This window comes from Tamandua tetradactyla, chromosome 6 (assembly GCF_023851605.1).
Source record: "Tamandua tetradactyla isolate mTamTet1 chromosome 6, mTamTet1.pri, whole genome shotgun sequence".
NCBI lineage: Eukaryota > Metazoa > Chordata > Mammalia > Pilosa > Myrmecophagidae > Tamandua > Tamandua tetradactyla.
In genome coordinates, this window is record NC_135332.1 from 81996413 (window position 1) to 82010190 (window position 13778).

General features: G+C 60.9%; 3 protein-coding genes across 5 annotated transcripts; 2 read left to right on the plus strand and 1 right to left on the minus strand.

Moving 5' to 3' along the window:
- The first annotated feature begins 3096 nt into the window (after nt 1-3096).
- FOXH1 (forkhead box H1) lies at nt 3097-4701 on the plus strand. The gene is made up of 3 exons (XM_077166491.1): nt 3097-3320; nt 3594-3698; nt 3804-4701. The coding sequence occupies exons 1-3, from the start codon at nt 3147-3149 to the stop codon at nt 4614-4616; spliced, it is 1092 nt and encodes a 363-aa protein (XP_077022606.1). The 5' UTR covers nt 3097-3146; the 3' UTR covers nt 4617-4701.
- Nucleotides 4702-5347: 646 nt separating this feature from the next.
- Nucleotides 5348-11798, minus strand: KIFC2 (kinesin family member C2). 2 transcript variants are annotated; one of them, XM_077166486.1, is made up of 18 exons: nt 11636-11798; nt 11320-11401; nt 11015-11166; nt 10644-10782; nt 10367-10482; nt 10220-10285; nt 10005-10133; nt 9609-9686; nt 9383-9497; nt 9194-9303; nt 8740-8848; nt 8481-8638; nt 6827-6931; nt 6615-6736; nt 6394-6517; nt 6161-6290; nt 5815-6071; nt 5348-5719 (listed from the first exon to the last, which is right to left on the minus strand). In XM_077166486.1, exons 1-18 carry the CDS (start codon nt 11732-11734, stop codon nt 5465-5467), a joined length of 2346 nt encoding a protein of 781 aa, XP_077022601.1. In that variant the 5' UTR covers nt 11735-11798; the 3' UTR covers nt 5348-5464. The 2 variants fall into 2 exon arrangements, with proteins under 2 accessions (XP_077022601.1, XP_077022600.1); XM_077166485.1 differs by having other exon boundaries at nt 10005-10151.
- TMEM276 (transmembrane protein 276) lies at nt 5906-13673 on the plus strand. Of its 2 annotated transcripts, none has more exons than XM_077166494.1 (5): nt 5906-6115; nt 6856-7291; nt 10614-11715; nt 12556-12695; nt 12919-13673. In XM_077166494.1, exons 4-5 carry the CDS (start codon nt 12603-12605, stop codon nt 13399-13401), a joined length of 576 nt encoding a protein of 191 aa, XP_077022609.1. In that variant the 5' UTR covers nt 5906-6115; nt 6856-7291; nt 10614-11715; nt 12556-12602; the 3' UTR covers nt 13402-13673. The 2 variants fall into 2 exon arrangements, with proteins under 2 accessions (XP_077022609.1, XP_077022608.1); XM_077166493.1 differs by having other exon boundaries at nt 7112-7291.
- The last annotated feature ends 105 nt before the right edge of the window (nt 13674-13778 follow it).

The window sequence follows — 13778 nt, forward strand, 5'->3', positions numbered from 1 at the left end:
GGGCTGTGGGGACCTGCACTGGGCTTTGAAGAAAGGATGGGAGGTGGCAGGACAAAGCAGAGGGAGCGCTGGTCCTCTGGGCAACGGCGGGTGCTCAGCGGGCGGCATAGGAGGGCTGCGGGGCGGCTGGGTCTTAATACCCGACCAAGATGCTGAGCTTTAAGACGGGGGCGGGCGTCCTGGGGGAGGAGACCAAAGGAGGAGAGCGGTGACATGAGACCTGTAGGAGAGAAAGACCTTTTTACTGGCCGGGATAGGGAGGCCCACTGGGAGTCCCCTCGCACTAGCCCCCGTGAGACGCAAGGTCCCTTCAACTAGAGCCTTGAGATGGACTGGAGTGAAGGGCCCTGTGCGATGTTGAGGAGGGGACAGAGAAGTCCAGAGGAAGTCGACTGAAGTCTGAAGGGAGAGTTTGAAATACTGGGATTCAGAAGGATTTGAACAGTGAATAAAAAAGTAGTTGCAAAGTCCCCTTGGGGGAATGGTGAGAAAGGGGGAAAATTCAACTTCCCCAAGTGGAGAATTCTTGATATTCTCACAAGCAGTGGGGACAATTAAAGCAATCAGTTGAGCCCCTAATCTTAGTGTTTGTTCATATGAAACTTAACCCCGCAAAGGATAGGTCAAACTCACTTAAGATTAGGCCTAAGAGTTATCCCCAAGGGAACCTCCTCTGTTGCTCAGATGTGGCTTCTCTCTCTCAGTCAACGTGACAAGCAAACTCACTGCCTCCCCGTCTCTGTGTGGGACATGACTCCCAGGGGGGTGGACCTACCTGGCAATGTGGGACAGAAATCCTAGAATGAGCTGGGACTCGGTATCAAGGGATTGAGAAACCTTCTTGACCAAAAGGGGGAATAGAGAAATGAGACAAAATAAAGTGTCAATGGCTGAGAGATTCCAAACAGAGTTGAGAGGTTATCCTGAAGGTTATTCTTATGCATTAAATAGATACCACCTTTTCAGTTAAGGCATAACAGAGAGGCTGGAGGGAACTGCCTGAAAATGTAGAGCTGTGTTCCAGTAGCAATGTTTCTTGAAGATGATTGTATATTGATAAAGCTTTTGCAATGTGACTGTGATTGTGAAAACCTTGTGTCTAATGCTCCTTTTGTGTACCTTATCAACAGACGAGTAAAACATATGGATTAAAAATAAATAAATAATAGGGGGAACAAATGTCAAAATAAATTTAGTAGATCGAAATGCTAGTGATCAATGAATGGCAGGGGTAAGGGGTATGGTGTGTATGAATTTTTTTTTCTGTTTTCTTTTTATTTCTTTTTCTGAATTGAGGCAAAATGTTCTAAAAAATTATCATGATGATGAATATACAACTATGATAAAAAAAGAATGTTCATATTATATGTGATTGGTTTTATTAATTAAAAAAAAGAATGTATTTGAAAAAAAAAAAGAAATACTGGGATTTGGGGCAGGATCCCACGGAGGGGTGAGGGGTGAGGCTGGGTTAAACAACGTGGTACCCGCCTGCATCACAGTCTTAGCCCCACGCTTCCTCCCCCAGTGTACTCATATCCCTTCCCCCAACATGTGCTGGGCGTGCAGATTTTCAACCCTTTAGGGGTCTAATGGGGGAGGGGTTGCACAGGAAAACCTGAATTCTCAGAGAGGTGTAGTGCCATCCTGCATGCTCATGGGAGGTCAGGGCGGGGGAGGTGGGGGGGAGTGCTGGCACCACAGCCGCGTTTGGGCAGGCTGACCTGGGAGGGCTGGGCTTTAGACAGCAGGGTATAGAACACAAACCTTTACTAATGCTAGGTACAGAGGCAAAGATCAGATAGCTAGGGAGGAGAAGATGAGGAATAGAAGAAAGCCAGGAAGTTAGGAGGATGCAAACCTAGAAATGCTGTCAGAGGAACCATTCCAGGGCCACTCTGGGGGCAGGTCCTTCGCCAGTTAAAGACCCTCAGTTGCTCCAGCCAGGCCTGAGCAGGGAGGCTGACCCCTCAGACTTCCCCAAACAATCAAGCCTCTACTCCTTCCCCTAGAGAGTTTCCTCCCTCCAGGCTGGCCCCACACTCGTGGGGTACACATCCCTTCTTCCAGGACACCCCCATACCACACACCTTCTGGACTCCTCCCAGCAGTGACCAGGACCCCTTGGCATGCCCTCAAGGCCTGGTCCCTGGAGAGAGGTGACCAATAAACCCAAGCAGCAAGGAGACTTTTCCCTTCCACCCCCACCCACTGGGGAAACCTCACCCCTCTCACACACATTTGTGCATTTGACCAACTAAGGAGCAACCGTCCAGGATGACCTCCAGAGCAGCTGTGCCCAGAGGACTAGAGGAGGAGGAGGGAGAATGCAAAAGCTGCCCATGAAGTCCTCAGGGTCCAGGCACCCTGTCCAGCTCTCCCAGGGCCCAGTAAGGAGGCCTACAGTGGACACTAAGGGCCTCCAGCTTCCCCGGAGCCACTGGGTAGTTAGGAGCATGGCCTTCAGGACCCCAGGGGAGACTGCCAGACTGCTGCAGCCTGCCCTGGGGCAAATCACTAGTCAACTCCAGTCCTCTTTTGTTCCTGGGAGGGTGTTCCTGGGGTGACAGCTCCATGACCATTTCCTAAAAGAAGCCCATCTGGATAATCCCTCAGGTGGATGGCCCAGCCTCTCTGGTCCTACGAGCTGCTTAGCCTTGAGCTCTGAGGAGGAAAGCCCCCAGCTTTTCATGCACTGAATAAAGGGTGTCCTACCAGCCTGAGATAATCACTTCCCAGCTATTAAACGGGAGCCCAAAACCATGGCCCAGGCAGAAGCCAGTGGGTTATATGCCCCTGGAAAGGGCTTTTCCTTCCAACTCACAGGGGGCTGCCTGGGCATCCACAGGCAGCCCAGGGGAGGGGCTCAGGCCCAGTTTGCAGGCCCGCAGCCCCCACTGGAATCCTCCCTGCCCCTCCCTCTCAGATTAACCGAAACCTGCTAATTGTCCTAGCTTGCTGCTTGCTCCCCTCCCCCACCTTCTGCCTTCCTCCCTCCAGTCCCCTCCCCCTTCCATCCGAATGATAAAGGGCGCAACAGCCCCACCCGCCCGGCCCCAGGCCCTGGCTCAGCCTTGCCTCAGAGCCCCACTGCCGTGTGCCCTGAACCCTGGCCAGGTCCTGCCCACGTTGTCTGCCTCCCCTGCATGGGGCCCTGCAGCCATCCAGGCACTGGTCCCCTGAGGGCAGAGTCGTCCCTCCAGCCCCCCAAGAGGAGGAAGAAGAGGTACCTGCGGCATGACAAGCCCCCCTACACCTACTTGGCCATGATTGCCTTGGTGATCCAGGCTGCGCCCTCCCGCAGGCTGAAGCTGGCCCAGGTGAGAGGACCCTCACCCTTCTAACGCCCAGAGCAGGCCTTGCATGAAGCCCCCACCTGCACCCACCATGGGGCTCCTCTTTCTCAGACCCCTTCCGCACCTCTCCCAGGCTCAGGCCAGTGGGCGAGTCTGAATCCGGACCCAGGCAGGACCCTTCCCAGGACACCTCCCTTTTCCCTCGGCACCGATGTGTCCTGGGACACAGGGGAGTGGGGGACCTCAGTGCCCTCTCCCAGCCCAGTTGAAGTGTTACCGCCCACCCCGTGGTTTCAGATCATCCGTCAGGTCCAGGCCGCGTTTCCCTTCTTCAGGGACGACTACGACGGCTGGAAGGACTCCATCCGCCACAACCTCTCCTCCAACCCATGCTTCCGCAAGGTGGGGCCGGGCGAAGGGTGCAGCCTGGGGCACCGGGTGGGCGTGGAAGGCCTGACATTGAGGGGCTGGGCAGCCCCACCCAAGCCTGCACCCCCCCCTCACCAGGTGCCCAAGGACCCTGCGAAGCCCCAGGCCAAGGGTAACTTCTGGGCGGTCGACGTGAGCCTGATCCCAGCTGAGGCACTGCGGCTGCAGAACACGGCCCTGTGCCGGCGCTGGCAGAACAGGGGCCAGCGCCGCACCTTCGCCAAGGACTTGGGCCCCTACGTGCTGCACGGCAGGCCTTACCGGCCACCCACCCCTCCGTCGGCGCCCAGTGAGGGCTTCAGCATCAAGTCCCTGCTAGGGAACCCCGGGGACAGGGCACCCTGGCCCCGGCTGGCATCACAGGGAAGTCCAGTCCCAGCCCATTCTCGGGAGGAGGCAGGGCCCACTCCACCGCCTCCCTCCTCTGAGAGACCTCTTTGGCCCCACTGCCCCCTCCAGGGGCCCACAGGAGAGGGGCAGACTTCCCAGTGGGGAAACACTCAGCCCTCACCCCTCTCCCCAGAACCCAGAGCCTGGCCCCTGCACTTTCTGCAGGGTACTCCAGACCCCGGGGCACTGCCTGGCGGGGGCCACAGGGACCCGCTCTGGGGGCAGCTGCCCACCTCCTACTCACCCATCTACACTCCCAATGTGGTAATGCCCTTTGCCTCACTCCCACCCTCCTCCTGCCCCCAGTGCCCACCCACAAATAGCCAGTCCTACTGGCGGGTGGCCCCTGAAACCCGTGGGCCCCCAGGGCTGCTCTGGGATCTAGACACCCTCTTCCAGGGTGTGCCACCCAACAAAAGCATCTACGACGTGTGGGTTAGCCACCCTCGGGACCTGGCAGCCCCGGGCCCAGGTTGGCTACTCTCCTGGTACAGCCTCTGAGGCCACCTGGGCAGGGGATGCTTCCTCTCCAGTCCCATCTACTCCTGTGGGCCCCAGGGAAACTACAGCAGCTGAGACCAGAGTCCACGATGTTTATTAGAATAGCCCCTCACCCCCCACCCCACCTAAGGGCTGCCGCTCGGCAAGCAGGAACCTGGCCCTGACACCACCCCCACCCCAAGAGGCAAGGCTGGAGGAGTGGGCATCAGCCCAGAGGCACCCTTCCGGATCCCATCTCAGGCTTCTATCCACCCTTCCAGATCCCATCTTAGGCTTCTATCCGTCCGTCCATCCATCCATCACCATCTGTCACCTCCCCGAGCTCCAGGCTGGGGGAGGGAGAGCCCAATGGGGGCTCCAACCTAAAATCCTGCCCTCCCTCAACTGTCTGGAAGAAGCAGGTAGCACCTTTTTTGGGGGAGGGCAAGGGGTTAAAGAATGAAGACTGGACCCTACGAGGTCCTGGTGGTGGTGGTGGGACTATAACAGTAAAGGAACTTACACCATTTTAATACCAAGTCTGATTTTTGGGGGCAGGGGTGGTGCCTGGGTCTGCCTTCCTTGGCTCAAGGATCCCCTGCTGTGTGCCGCGATAACAGCAAATGGTGATAAGGTGGGAGCTGAAGGCCTGTGGCCCAGTTGGGAGGTGGGGGGGAATCATTTTCCCCGGGTGTAACATTCCTCCAGAAGTGGGGGTAGGGTGGAGGTGGGCTTGGGGAGTTTAGGAGGCTGTCAGCCCCCAGAGGTCAAGGAGGTTGTGCCCTGGGAAACAGGGTATGGGGACTTCACTGCAGCCTCTGCCAGCAGAGGCACGACCCCAGACCCCTTGGGTAGGGCCGCAGGCAGAACTACGGGGGCAGGCCCTCTGGGGGTACGAGGGCCGAGCTGGAGCCACTGTCGGGCGCTGGGCTTGGAGGGCTGCCGGGGGATGGCGTGGGAGTACAGGGAGTCCCGGTGAGCGGGCTGTCGGTGCTAAAGGAGGAGGGCGTCCCGGAGCGCGAGACCCTACGGCGCCGAGGTGGCCCCAGCGCGACTTGCCCCACTCGCTCAGCGAACTTGAGCGAGCAGACAGTCTCCCCGAGATCCTCCGGCCGCGTGGAGATCTGCGGGGAGGCGGTGGTGGTGGGAGAGCCCCAAGTGGGCGGTGCCTGGCATGCAAACGATCCTCCCGCCTCCACGCTCCGCCCCCGCCGCCCACCTGCAGCAGCAGCACCACGGTGGCGCCGGGTCCGAGTGCTGGCTGCAGCAGGCGCGTGAGCTGCGAGTCTCGGAAGGGCACGTGGGGCCGGCGGGCCCGCAGCGCGGCCATCACACCTCCCAACGCCAGCAGGGAGCGGTTGATTGTGCGGGCCTCCCGCTGCCGCCGAGCCGCGTCCCCGGATCCCCCGGACGCACCAGTTGCCCCCGCCTTCCAGGCGCGCTCGGATCCGGCCAGGTCCACCAAGTGCAGCGTGCCTGCCAGGAAGAGCGCAGCCCGACGTGGAGGACAGCAGAGCCCGGTACGCCGTGGCCCCCCAGCAGGGATCCGGGACGAGCAGTGGTACCTGTGGTGCCCGGACCCTGCGGCGAGGATGCAGCACGCAGCATCAGCGTGACCAGGGCGTGGGAGCGGGAGCTGTGCTGATTCATGGCTGTGGCCGCGGTGGCCCGGTTGCTCCTGGCCAGGCTCAGCATCTGAAGGGTGGAGAGGCAGGGCTGGCCTGGTGCGGGTCCCCACTCCCAGGCTGGAGGACAGGGCCGGCCAGTGGGACAAGCAGTGCCCACTGGGCAGCCTTACCTGGTGCAGTGTGTCCAGGTTGGGCACGTCCCAGTGGGTGAGGCCCGCGACCTGGACTCCCCCCTGGCCTGCTGGGCCCTGCCTCACTGCCAGGCGCTGGGGAGGCCCTTGGGCCAGGAGGTCCCTGGTGGGAAGGAGGGGAGGTTTGGTTCTGGGGCCCTTAGGGAATGGGAGGTGCCTTGGGCCTGGTGGGGAGGAGGCGGCCTCACTGCGCCCCTGACCTGACAGCCTCGTTGTAGACCTCCACCATGCTGAGGGTCACACGGTGCTGCCCTCCGGCTCCCATCTCCCGGAACAGCGACTGCAGAGCCCTAGGGGCTATGCCGGGGTCCTCAGGTGGGCCCTGGGGGTCAGGGCACCACACTTGGGCTCATATCACAGCTGCCACCCCGAGCCCCCTGGACTGTCCCCTAGGGAGTGGGCTGCACCCCACCTCCATGCTGTATGTCTTTCCGGTTCCAGTCTGACCATAGGTGAAGATGCAGACACTGTAGCCGCGGAGGCAGGACAGCACAGCTGGCTCCAGCTCCCCAAAGACCTCGGGGTGGGGAGAGGAGGGATGTCCTGAGCCCGTGATCAGCTCCCTTTTCAGGGAAGTGGTGTGGGAGGGGATTCTTGGGGGTGCAGTGAGGTGAGGAGTGTGAGCAGAGCTTAATTCTGCTTGGACTTGGGCTCCAGGGGATCACTGCTGGAGGGTGGACCTTCCCTCACCCAACAGACACAGAGGAGGCTCCCTGGAGAAAGTGACATTTGCCTATGGTCTGAGGCAAAAGTAAGAAGTAGCCAGACAAGAGGAGATGCAACAGGAAAATGGAGTAGCCCATGTAAAGGCTAGAGCCCTAGAAACCCTGTGGAGCTGTAGTCCAGATGCCAGAATCAAACCCTTCTATGGTCAGAGGTAAGTTATTTGTCATTGGAGGTGGGGACCACAGTGGCATGTACCAGTGGCCTAGAAAAGCCCTTGACACACAAAGGTAAGGGGTGAGGGGGCCAAGGGCTTTCATGCTGCTGGCTACTGGAAGGCTGCGGGCTCGGTGGTTCATCAGGTCTGCACAGTTGCTAAGGGTGAGATCACTGGGGTGAGGTGGGCTGTGGCCCCATCCCAGAGAACACTGGGAACACTGGGGTGGGGGAGAAGCTTGGTGACAGACAACTGCGGATCTTGGGTTTGGACAGCAAGGGCCCAGAGAGCAGTGAGCAAGGGCGACCAGAGCTCTGGAGAGGGTGGGACCCTGGGAAGTGGGGAGGAGCGTGGCCACCTGCCGGTCACTGTGATTATACTGCCTGAGGGGGGTCTGGTGGCAAAAGAGCCTCAGAGGCCATCAGGTGACCAGATCCGAGTCCCCAGCAGCTCTGTCCATCTCTAAGGCCCTCCCCACTAGGCCTCAGCTCTTGGAAGCTCTGGCAGGCAAAGCTTGCACACACGTAGAAATGGCATGTGTAAGGCAAGTTGGTGGTGGGTGAAGACATGAACTGAGAAATAGTTCCTGCTTTTCCATGAGTGTGGTGGTAAGGGGGGAAGGAGGGAGGGTTTTTGGCAGCATGGGAACCAAGGCTCAAACCTTGCCTGCTTACCTACCCACCACCCACCTCAGCTGCAAAGCAAGATAAGGCTGGGCATGCCAGGGGTGCCCACCCTCACAGCTAGGTGGACCCTGGACCCAGGATATGGGGGTTGGGCAGCCAGGGCAGTACGGCAAGGAGGCATCAAGACACAGCCTGCATAGGCAGTAACCTTCACTAGACAAGCACGTGGTCCTATGTTGCCCGCTAAAATACTATTTTTTGCCAATGTTAACCTTCCTGTCTAAATTCCTCGGTTGTTTTCTCCTGAACCTATAGAGCTTGGGGTGGGAGAGGAGATGCAGAGAAGGAACATCCCAGAAAGAAAGGAGGTGCCCAGCTGAGCTGCTGCTTCCCACACCCAGAGGCTCCCTTCCCTTCCCTACTGGAGTCCCAGCCACCCTCACTCCTTAGGGTGCACAGATGAAGAAGAGAAAGTGGAACCTCTTTTGGGCTGGTGGAGGACAGGGTGGGGAGACTCTGAGGAAGGGTCATGATAGATGCAAGGGCGGGTAGGGTGGCACCTCCTCCTGGCTGGCATCTGGAGGGAAGACCCAGTCCAGATGGAAGCGGCGCTGGCGCCCACGATAGCAGGTGGTGACGATGCCGCCTGGGCCAGGCTCTGTGGCCACCAGTCTGGATGGGCACCCAGGCCTCAGCCGACACAGCACACGGATATTTCCTGGGGGTGGAGTTCAGGTCAGCAGGTACAGGCCTAGGCTCCAGGCTCTGAGAGGCTCCCTTTCCTCCCTGCCTCCCACCCAGTCCCCAAGCCTGCCATACCCTTGGGCTCCAGCAGCCGCCCTTGGCATCCCATGGGGGGCCCCTGCTGCTCCTCAGAGACCTGGGTCCCAGCCCCTTCAGCTGACAGTGCCCCAAGGGCCCAGGAGACCTGGGGGAATGGATATGAGGAAGGAAGAGGGAGCAACAGAGGACCAGCGGGGTGGGGAGAGGAGCACTGAGGATAACACTGGGGAACTGCGTAGAGTTGCCGTGGGGTTCCATTACCCTCGGGTCCTCAGACCCTTGAAGCATCATTAGGTGAGCCCCAGGAACCTGAGGGGACCACAGGTGAGGAAACCATACAGGTCACATGGCCAACCCTAGGTCTCATCTCAGTAGCTGTCCGGTTCTGTTAGCACACGCAAATCCCGAAGGGCTGGGCATGCTGGGACCCCTGGGGCAGAACATTAAATGAATTGCAGATGGGGGAGGCTAGCAGGGGAGGGAAGCTGACCTGTCCCCGGGCCTCGCTCAGTGAGCCCTGGCAGCTCTGGGTAAAGGTGTTGACCAGCCCTCGGAGGTCCCCGCAGCCCTGACGCAGGCTGGCCATGCGTGCCTGAAGTCCTGATAGGAAAGGCTGTTGGGAGGGCAGGTGCATACCCCACGGCCCTCCACAAGCCTCACCCTAGCCCCACGCCCTTACCTGCCAGCTGTCCAAGCATCTGCTGCAGTTCCTGCCTGCAGTTCCGCTCTGTCTCTTGCTGGAGCTGCCGGAGGGCCCCCTGAAGGCCCTGAAGCTGTACTTCCTGGGCTCCCAGCTGCCCCACCAGACCCCACCCCTGTCACTGAGGGAACAGGCACTCACCAGGCCTCAGCCTTTCCCTCTCCAGGGTCCAGCCCTCACAGGGCCCCTGGGGCCCCACGCCCACCTGAACTCGGAGGGCTTCTGTGGTGTCCTGGGCCTCCTGAAGCTGGTTCTGGAGCTCCACCAGGGCTTCTGCTTCCTCCTAGAAACCAAGAGGGAACTTGGAGAGGGGCACTCACCGCACCCTTCTACTGGTGGCAAAGTCAAGTCCAGAGGGGTGGGCAGAGCTGGCATGAACCCATGCCTCCAGACCCCATGCAAGGGAGTTCCCATGCTCCCCTGGGGCCAGTCTTTCGAGGTTTCTCTTATGATCTCAGTCTACCTGTGGGGCTGCCTTGCTATTCTGCTGCTGGGAGCCCTGCTTGACCACTCACAAGGCCCCCAGGAGCTTAGGAAGCTGTTGGGGGCCCAGTGAGGAGGGCTCTGAGCTGCAGGGCAAAGCCGCTAAGGAGCAGGGTACCTGAGCGATCCCCAGTGGGACACTGGGTCCCCAGTGCAGCAGGAGGTCTCGCGTGAGGCTCAGACTCTGTTTCAGGGCCTCGTTCTCCAGGGTTAGGTGCTGGACCCTTTTTTCTGAGTCAGTGGCCCCCTGTGGGGGAGGAAAGTCCTCAGGACCCTCCTGGAAGCTCAGCCCCGTTTGAGCGCCCCTTCCCCACTTCCTGCCAGCAGCCTCACCACTCCTAGGCGCAGCCGGCCCAGTTCCTCTTCCTGCTGTTCCAGCTGTTCCTTCAGCTCTTCCAACTGGAGAGGAATTGAGGGGGACAGAGTGGAACACCTCTTTCTGGCTCCCCACCCCAGTTCCTGCTCACTCACGGTCCTCACCTGTCCGAGGATGAGCTGCCAAGCTCTCTGTTCCTCCTCCAACCCAGAGAGCTGCTGTCCCTGGGCCTCTCCTCTCAGTGCTTCCCCCAGGGCTGGGGCAGGATGGGACGGGGGCCCTATGGGGGGCAGACTCAGTTAGGACTGGGGAGGTCTCTGGCCTAAAGAGGAGGCAGCTCAGGGGCAGGGCTGGGCTTGGAACCCCGCACCCCAGGCCACCGGGGACTCAATGGCTCCACTCCCTCCACAGGTCCCTGCTCAACTGTCTGCTCCTACACACCATCAGCAGCAGGGGTCTGTGCCCCGGAGCCCGGCTGAGTCCCGTGGAACAGAGCCTGCCTCTCCCTGGGGCCCCGACTCCATGTCAGGAGGGCCAAGAGCTGACTGGTCACCGCCAAGAGTGGGGGCACCTCAATGGGCTGTGAAGGAGATAAGAATCAGGGGAGACTGTGGGAACTGTGATGGCTGGGAAGAGGGGATGGGGATGCTGAGTGGACTCATAGAAAAAAAGGAGCTTTTTAGATCAGGCTGTCTAAGGGCAAAGCAGGAGCTGCCTCCTGATAAAAACAGGGTACAGTGAAGTCCTTAGAGGTCCCAGGAGCTGAGAAGGGTCAGGAAAACGGGAACACGGTGTCCCTCAGCCCTGCTCACCTTGCCCGGATCGAGAAGATTCCCGCAGCCTTCTTCTGCCCCCAGCTGGACAGAGAGGAACTCGGCAAGGCGCAGGAGAGCCTCTTCAAGGGAGACGGCGGCAGGAGGCCCCTGGGCTCCCCCTTCCGACCCATCCGCAGACTCGAAACAGCCTGTGGAGCCAAGCGATGGTACCGGAGTCACGTGCTAGAGGCTGGGCCTCCAAAGGCACCCGCCAGACCCTCCCTCCCAGTGAGGTCAGGGCATTCCTCCCTCTCTCGGACGCCCCCGGGTTTCCGCGCCTCCCCAACCCCCACGGCACCTACCCGGCAGGCCGCTCAGCTCGCCCTCGGGGTCCGGTGTGGGCTGGTCTGGGCGGCGGCGACCTCTGGGCCTGCAGCGAGCGCTCTAGGGAGAGGATGGGGAGCAGGGGAAGCCCCTGAGGAGGGGGCAGGCCGCCTTTGGGGCTCCCTCCGGGGACCGGCCCGGAGGCGTTGGGGCCGAGGTCACTGGCTTCCAACACCTGAACAGAGACGGGGTCCTCAGCACGGCCCCCACTCCCCAGCGTCTGCATCCTGACTTCGAGGGCCGCGCGGGCCTGCCAGGACCCGACTCTAGGGCGCAGCGACCACCCCCGCTCACCTGGCCGGGGTCGCCGGGGTCCGCGGCCGCCGCCGCCTCGCCATCCCTGCGGAAGAGGCTGTAGAAGATGTAGATGAGCAGTGAGTAGAAGGCGTACATGGGGAGCGGGGCGGCAGAGGGCCCCCACTTCGCGCCGCCCCGCGTCCCCGCGCCCCAGCTCCGCACCGCCCGCCGCAATGCCGGTGCGCATGCTCGGGTGGCCGCCCCCGCGGCGAAGAGGCGCGGGGACAGGTGTCCGGGGGCCGCAGCAGCCCCTTCTCGAAGCCCCGCCCCCAACCCTACTTGGTGGAGACCCCCGCCTCTCCGAGCCTTCGGCCGACAGGTGCCCGCGCGGCTCCGCCCCCTCCTCGCGGCCCCGCCCCAATCCCCGCCCCCAAGGCAGCACCTCCTCCTCCGAACCCCGCCCCTCTCCTGCCGAGCCGCCCCGCCGCTCTAGCCTCCGCTGCTCTCGGTGGTGGCGCGCCGGGGCGGCACTCTCCGGGGGAACCCAGACTGCCTTCGAGGCTGCTGGGCGGGCGGAGGGCAGGCGCGGCCTCCCGCTGCTGCTCCGTCTGCGGCCGAACAGATCTGGAGCTGCGCACCGGGCCGGAGGCGCGCCGGGGCCCGCGCCGCCTCCCTGCGGGCAGGAACCAGGCCCAGGCCACGCGTGGGCCTGACGCCCCCCACTCTGACCCTCGATCCCTTGGGCCCATGTCCTTCGGGCCCAGACCCCACGCCGCTGAACACTCCCCTCTCCTCCCGTCTCTAATCCCTGAACACTAATCCCTGGCCGCATTAGTGTTCAGCAGCCTCAGGGCCCTGGAAAGTTTAGGACTGAACCTATCTCAAGACTTAGAAATGGGGCCCTAGAGCCTGGGAGTCCCGGACAGCGGCCCTTAGTGTTCCAGCTTCTTCACTTTTTCTTCCTCTCCCGAGTTCAGGATTCCCTTCCAGCCGCCACCTCAAACTCAAGACCAGCTGAGGTGCCATGGCTCCCAAATCTGGGGATGAGTGGGGCGCAGCTCTCTCCCAGCTGGTGCTTGGAGCAGTGTCTCTGCATGCAGCCATGTGCACTGCCCAGGTAAGTAGACCTGTGAGGGGTCCTGGAAAAAGGCCCAGGTGTTCCACCAGACCTCTCCCCCTCTACCCTGAAGCCCCGTCCCCTAATCCCAAGGTCTCAGGAATTGGGGGAGGATGGGGGGCATTAAGTCCAAAGGCCAGGTGGCGATGAGAGCCCAGAACCTTCCTGTTTAAATAGGTAGCTTGGCCTCCTTTCCACATCTCCTCCTTTCCTGTGTTGACAGGCAAGCCGAGGGGCTGCTGCTGGCTTCCTTCTTCAGGCCTTGGCTGCAGCCACCATGCTAGCCCCAGGGCTGGGTACAGATGAAGACTGTTTGGCTGGAGCCTGGGTGGCCACTGTCATCGGCCTGCCCCTTTTGGCTTTCGATTTCCACTGGGTGAATGGGGACCACTCTTCTGCTAATCTGCTTCTGGGAGGAGGCATGGTGCTGGCCATGGCTGGTGATCATCTCGGTGCCGAGGGCCGAACCGTAGCCAGCCAGGCAGTCGTGCTGGTGGTCTCAGTGACCATACTCATCGTGGCTGTCTTCACAGCCAACACTTATGGGATGTGGGGGGGTGCCATGCTGGGGGTGGCCGGCCTCCTGATCCGGCTGGAGGAGGACAAACTGCTGCTGCCAAAAGAGGATGCTGGTCGCTGGGCTATGGCTGTGGGCAGCTGGGCCTACTGCCGAGCCCTACATACACAGCACCTGCAGTGGGGGTGACAGGTGGAGACGGTGCAGCAAGGCTTCCATCCTGGCTACCACCGCCTGCTTCCAAAACAGGCCTGCCCCTGGAGCATCTTCCCGTGGACACAGACTCTCCTTCTCCCCCACAGGGACTTGCTGCAGGTTGACTTGTCAACCTGGCCATGTGGGGACTTGTCTAGACCCTTGAAGGTGGACAGACTCTGAGGCACACTTTGGAGCGTGATTCTGGGCAGGACAGGGTTATGGGTCCAGAGAGAAGGTGGTCTCCAATAAACTTTAGGGATGCAGTAGGAATGTGGAAACTGCCCTTTCTATGAGGGATTCGTGGGCTCCTGCATTGGCTCTCTAAGGCTCCAGGCAGCAACTGGTTCTCTGGGACAAGGGCGGGGGGA

Coding starts and splice junctions, on each gene's coding strand:
- TMEM276 (XM_077166494.1), top strand. CDS start 12,603: ATGGCTCCCAAATCTGGGGATGAGTGGGGCGCAGCTCTCTCCCAGCTG. Junction 12,696..12,918: donor CAGCCATGTGCACTGCCCAG/GTAAGTAGACCT, acceptor CTGTGTTGACAG/GCAAGCCGAGGGGCTGCTGC.
- KIFC2 (XM_077166485.1), bottom strand. CDS start 11,734: ATGTACGCCTTCTACTCACTGCTCATCTACATCTTCTACAGCCTCTTC. Junction 10,152..10,219: donor GCCGGCTGCGCCTAGGAGTG/GTGAGGCTGCTG, acceptor GAGGGTCCTGAG/GACTTTCCTCCCCCACAGGG. Junction 6,737..6,826: donor GAAAGACATACAGCATGGAG/GTGGGGTGCAGC, acceptor CCTGACCCCCAG/GGCCCACCTGAGGACCCCGG.
- FOXH1 (XM_077166491.1), top strand. CDS start 3,147: ATGGGGCCCTGCAGCCATCCAGGCACTGGTCCCCTGAGGGCAGAGTCG. Junction 3,321..3,593: donor GCAGGCTGAAGCTGGCCCAG/GTGAGAGGACCC, acceptor CCGTGGTTTCAG/ATCATCCGTCAGGTCCAGGC. Junction 3,699..3,803: donor CCAACCCATGCTTCCGCAAG/GTGGGGCCGGGC, acceptor CCCCCTCACCAG/GTGCCCAAGGACCCTGCGAA.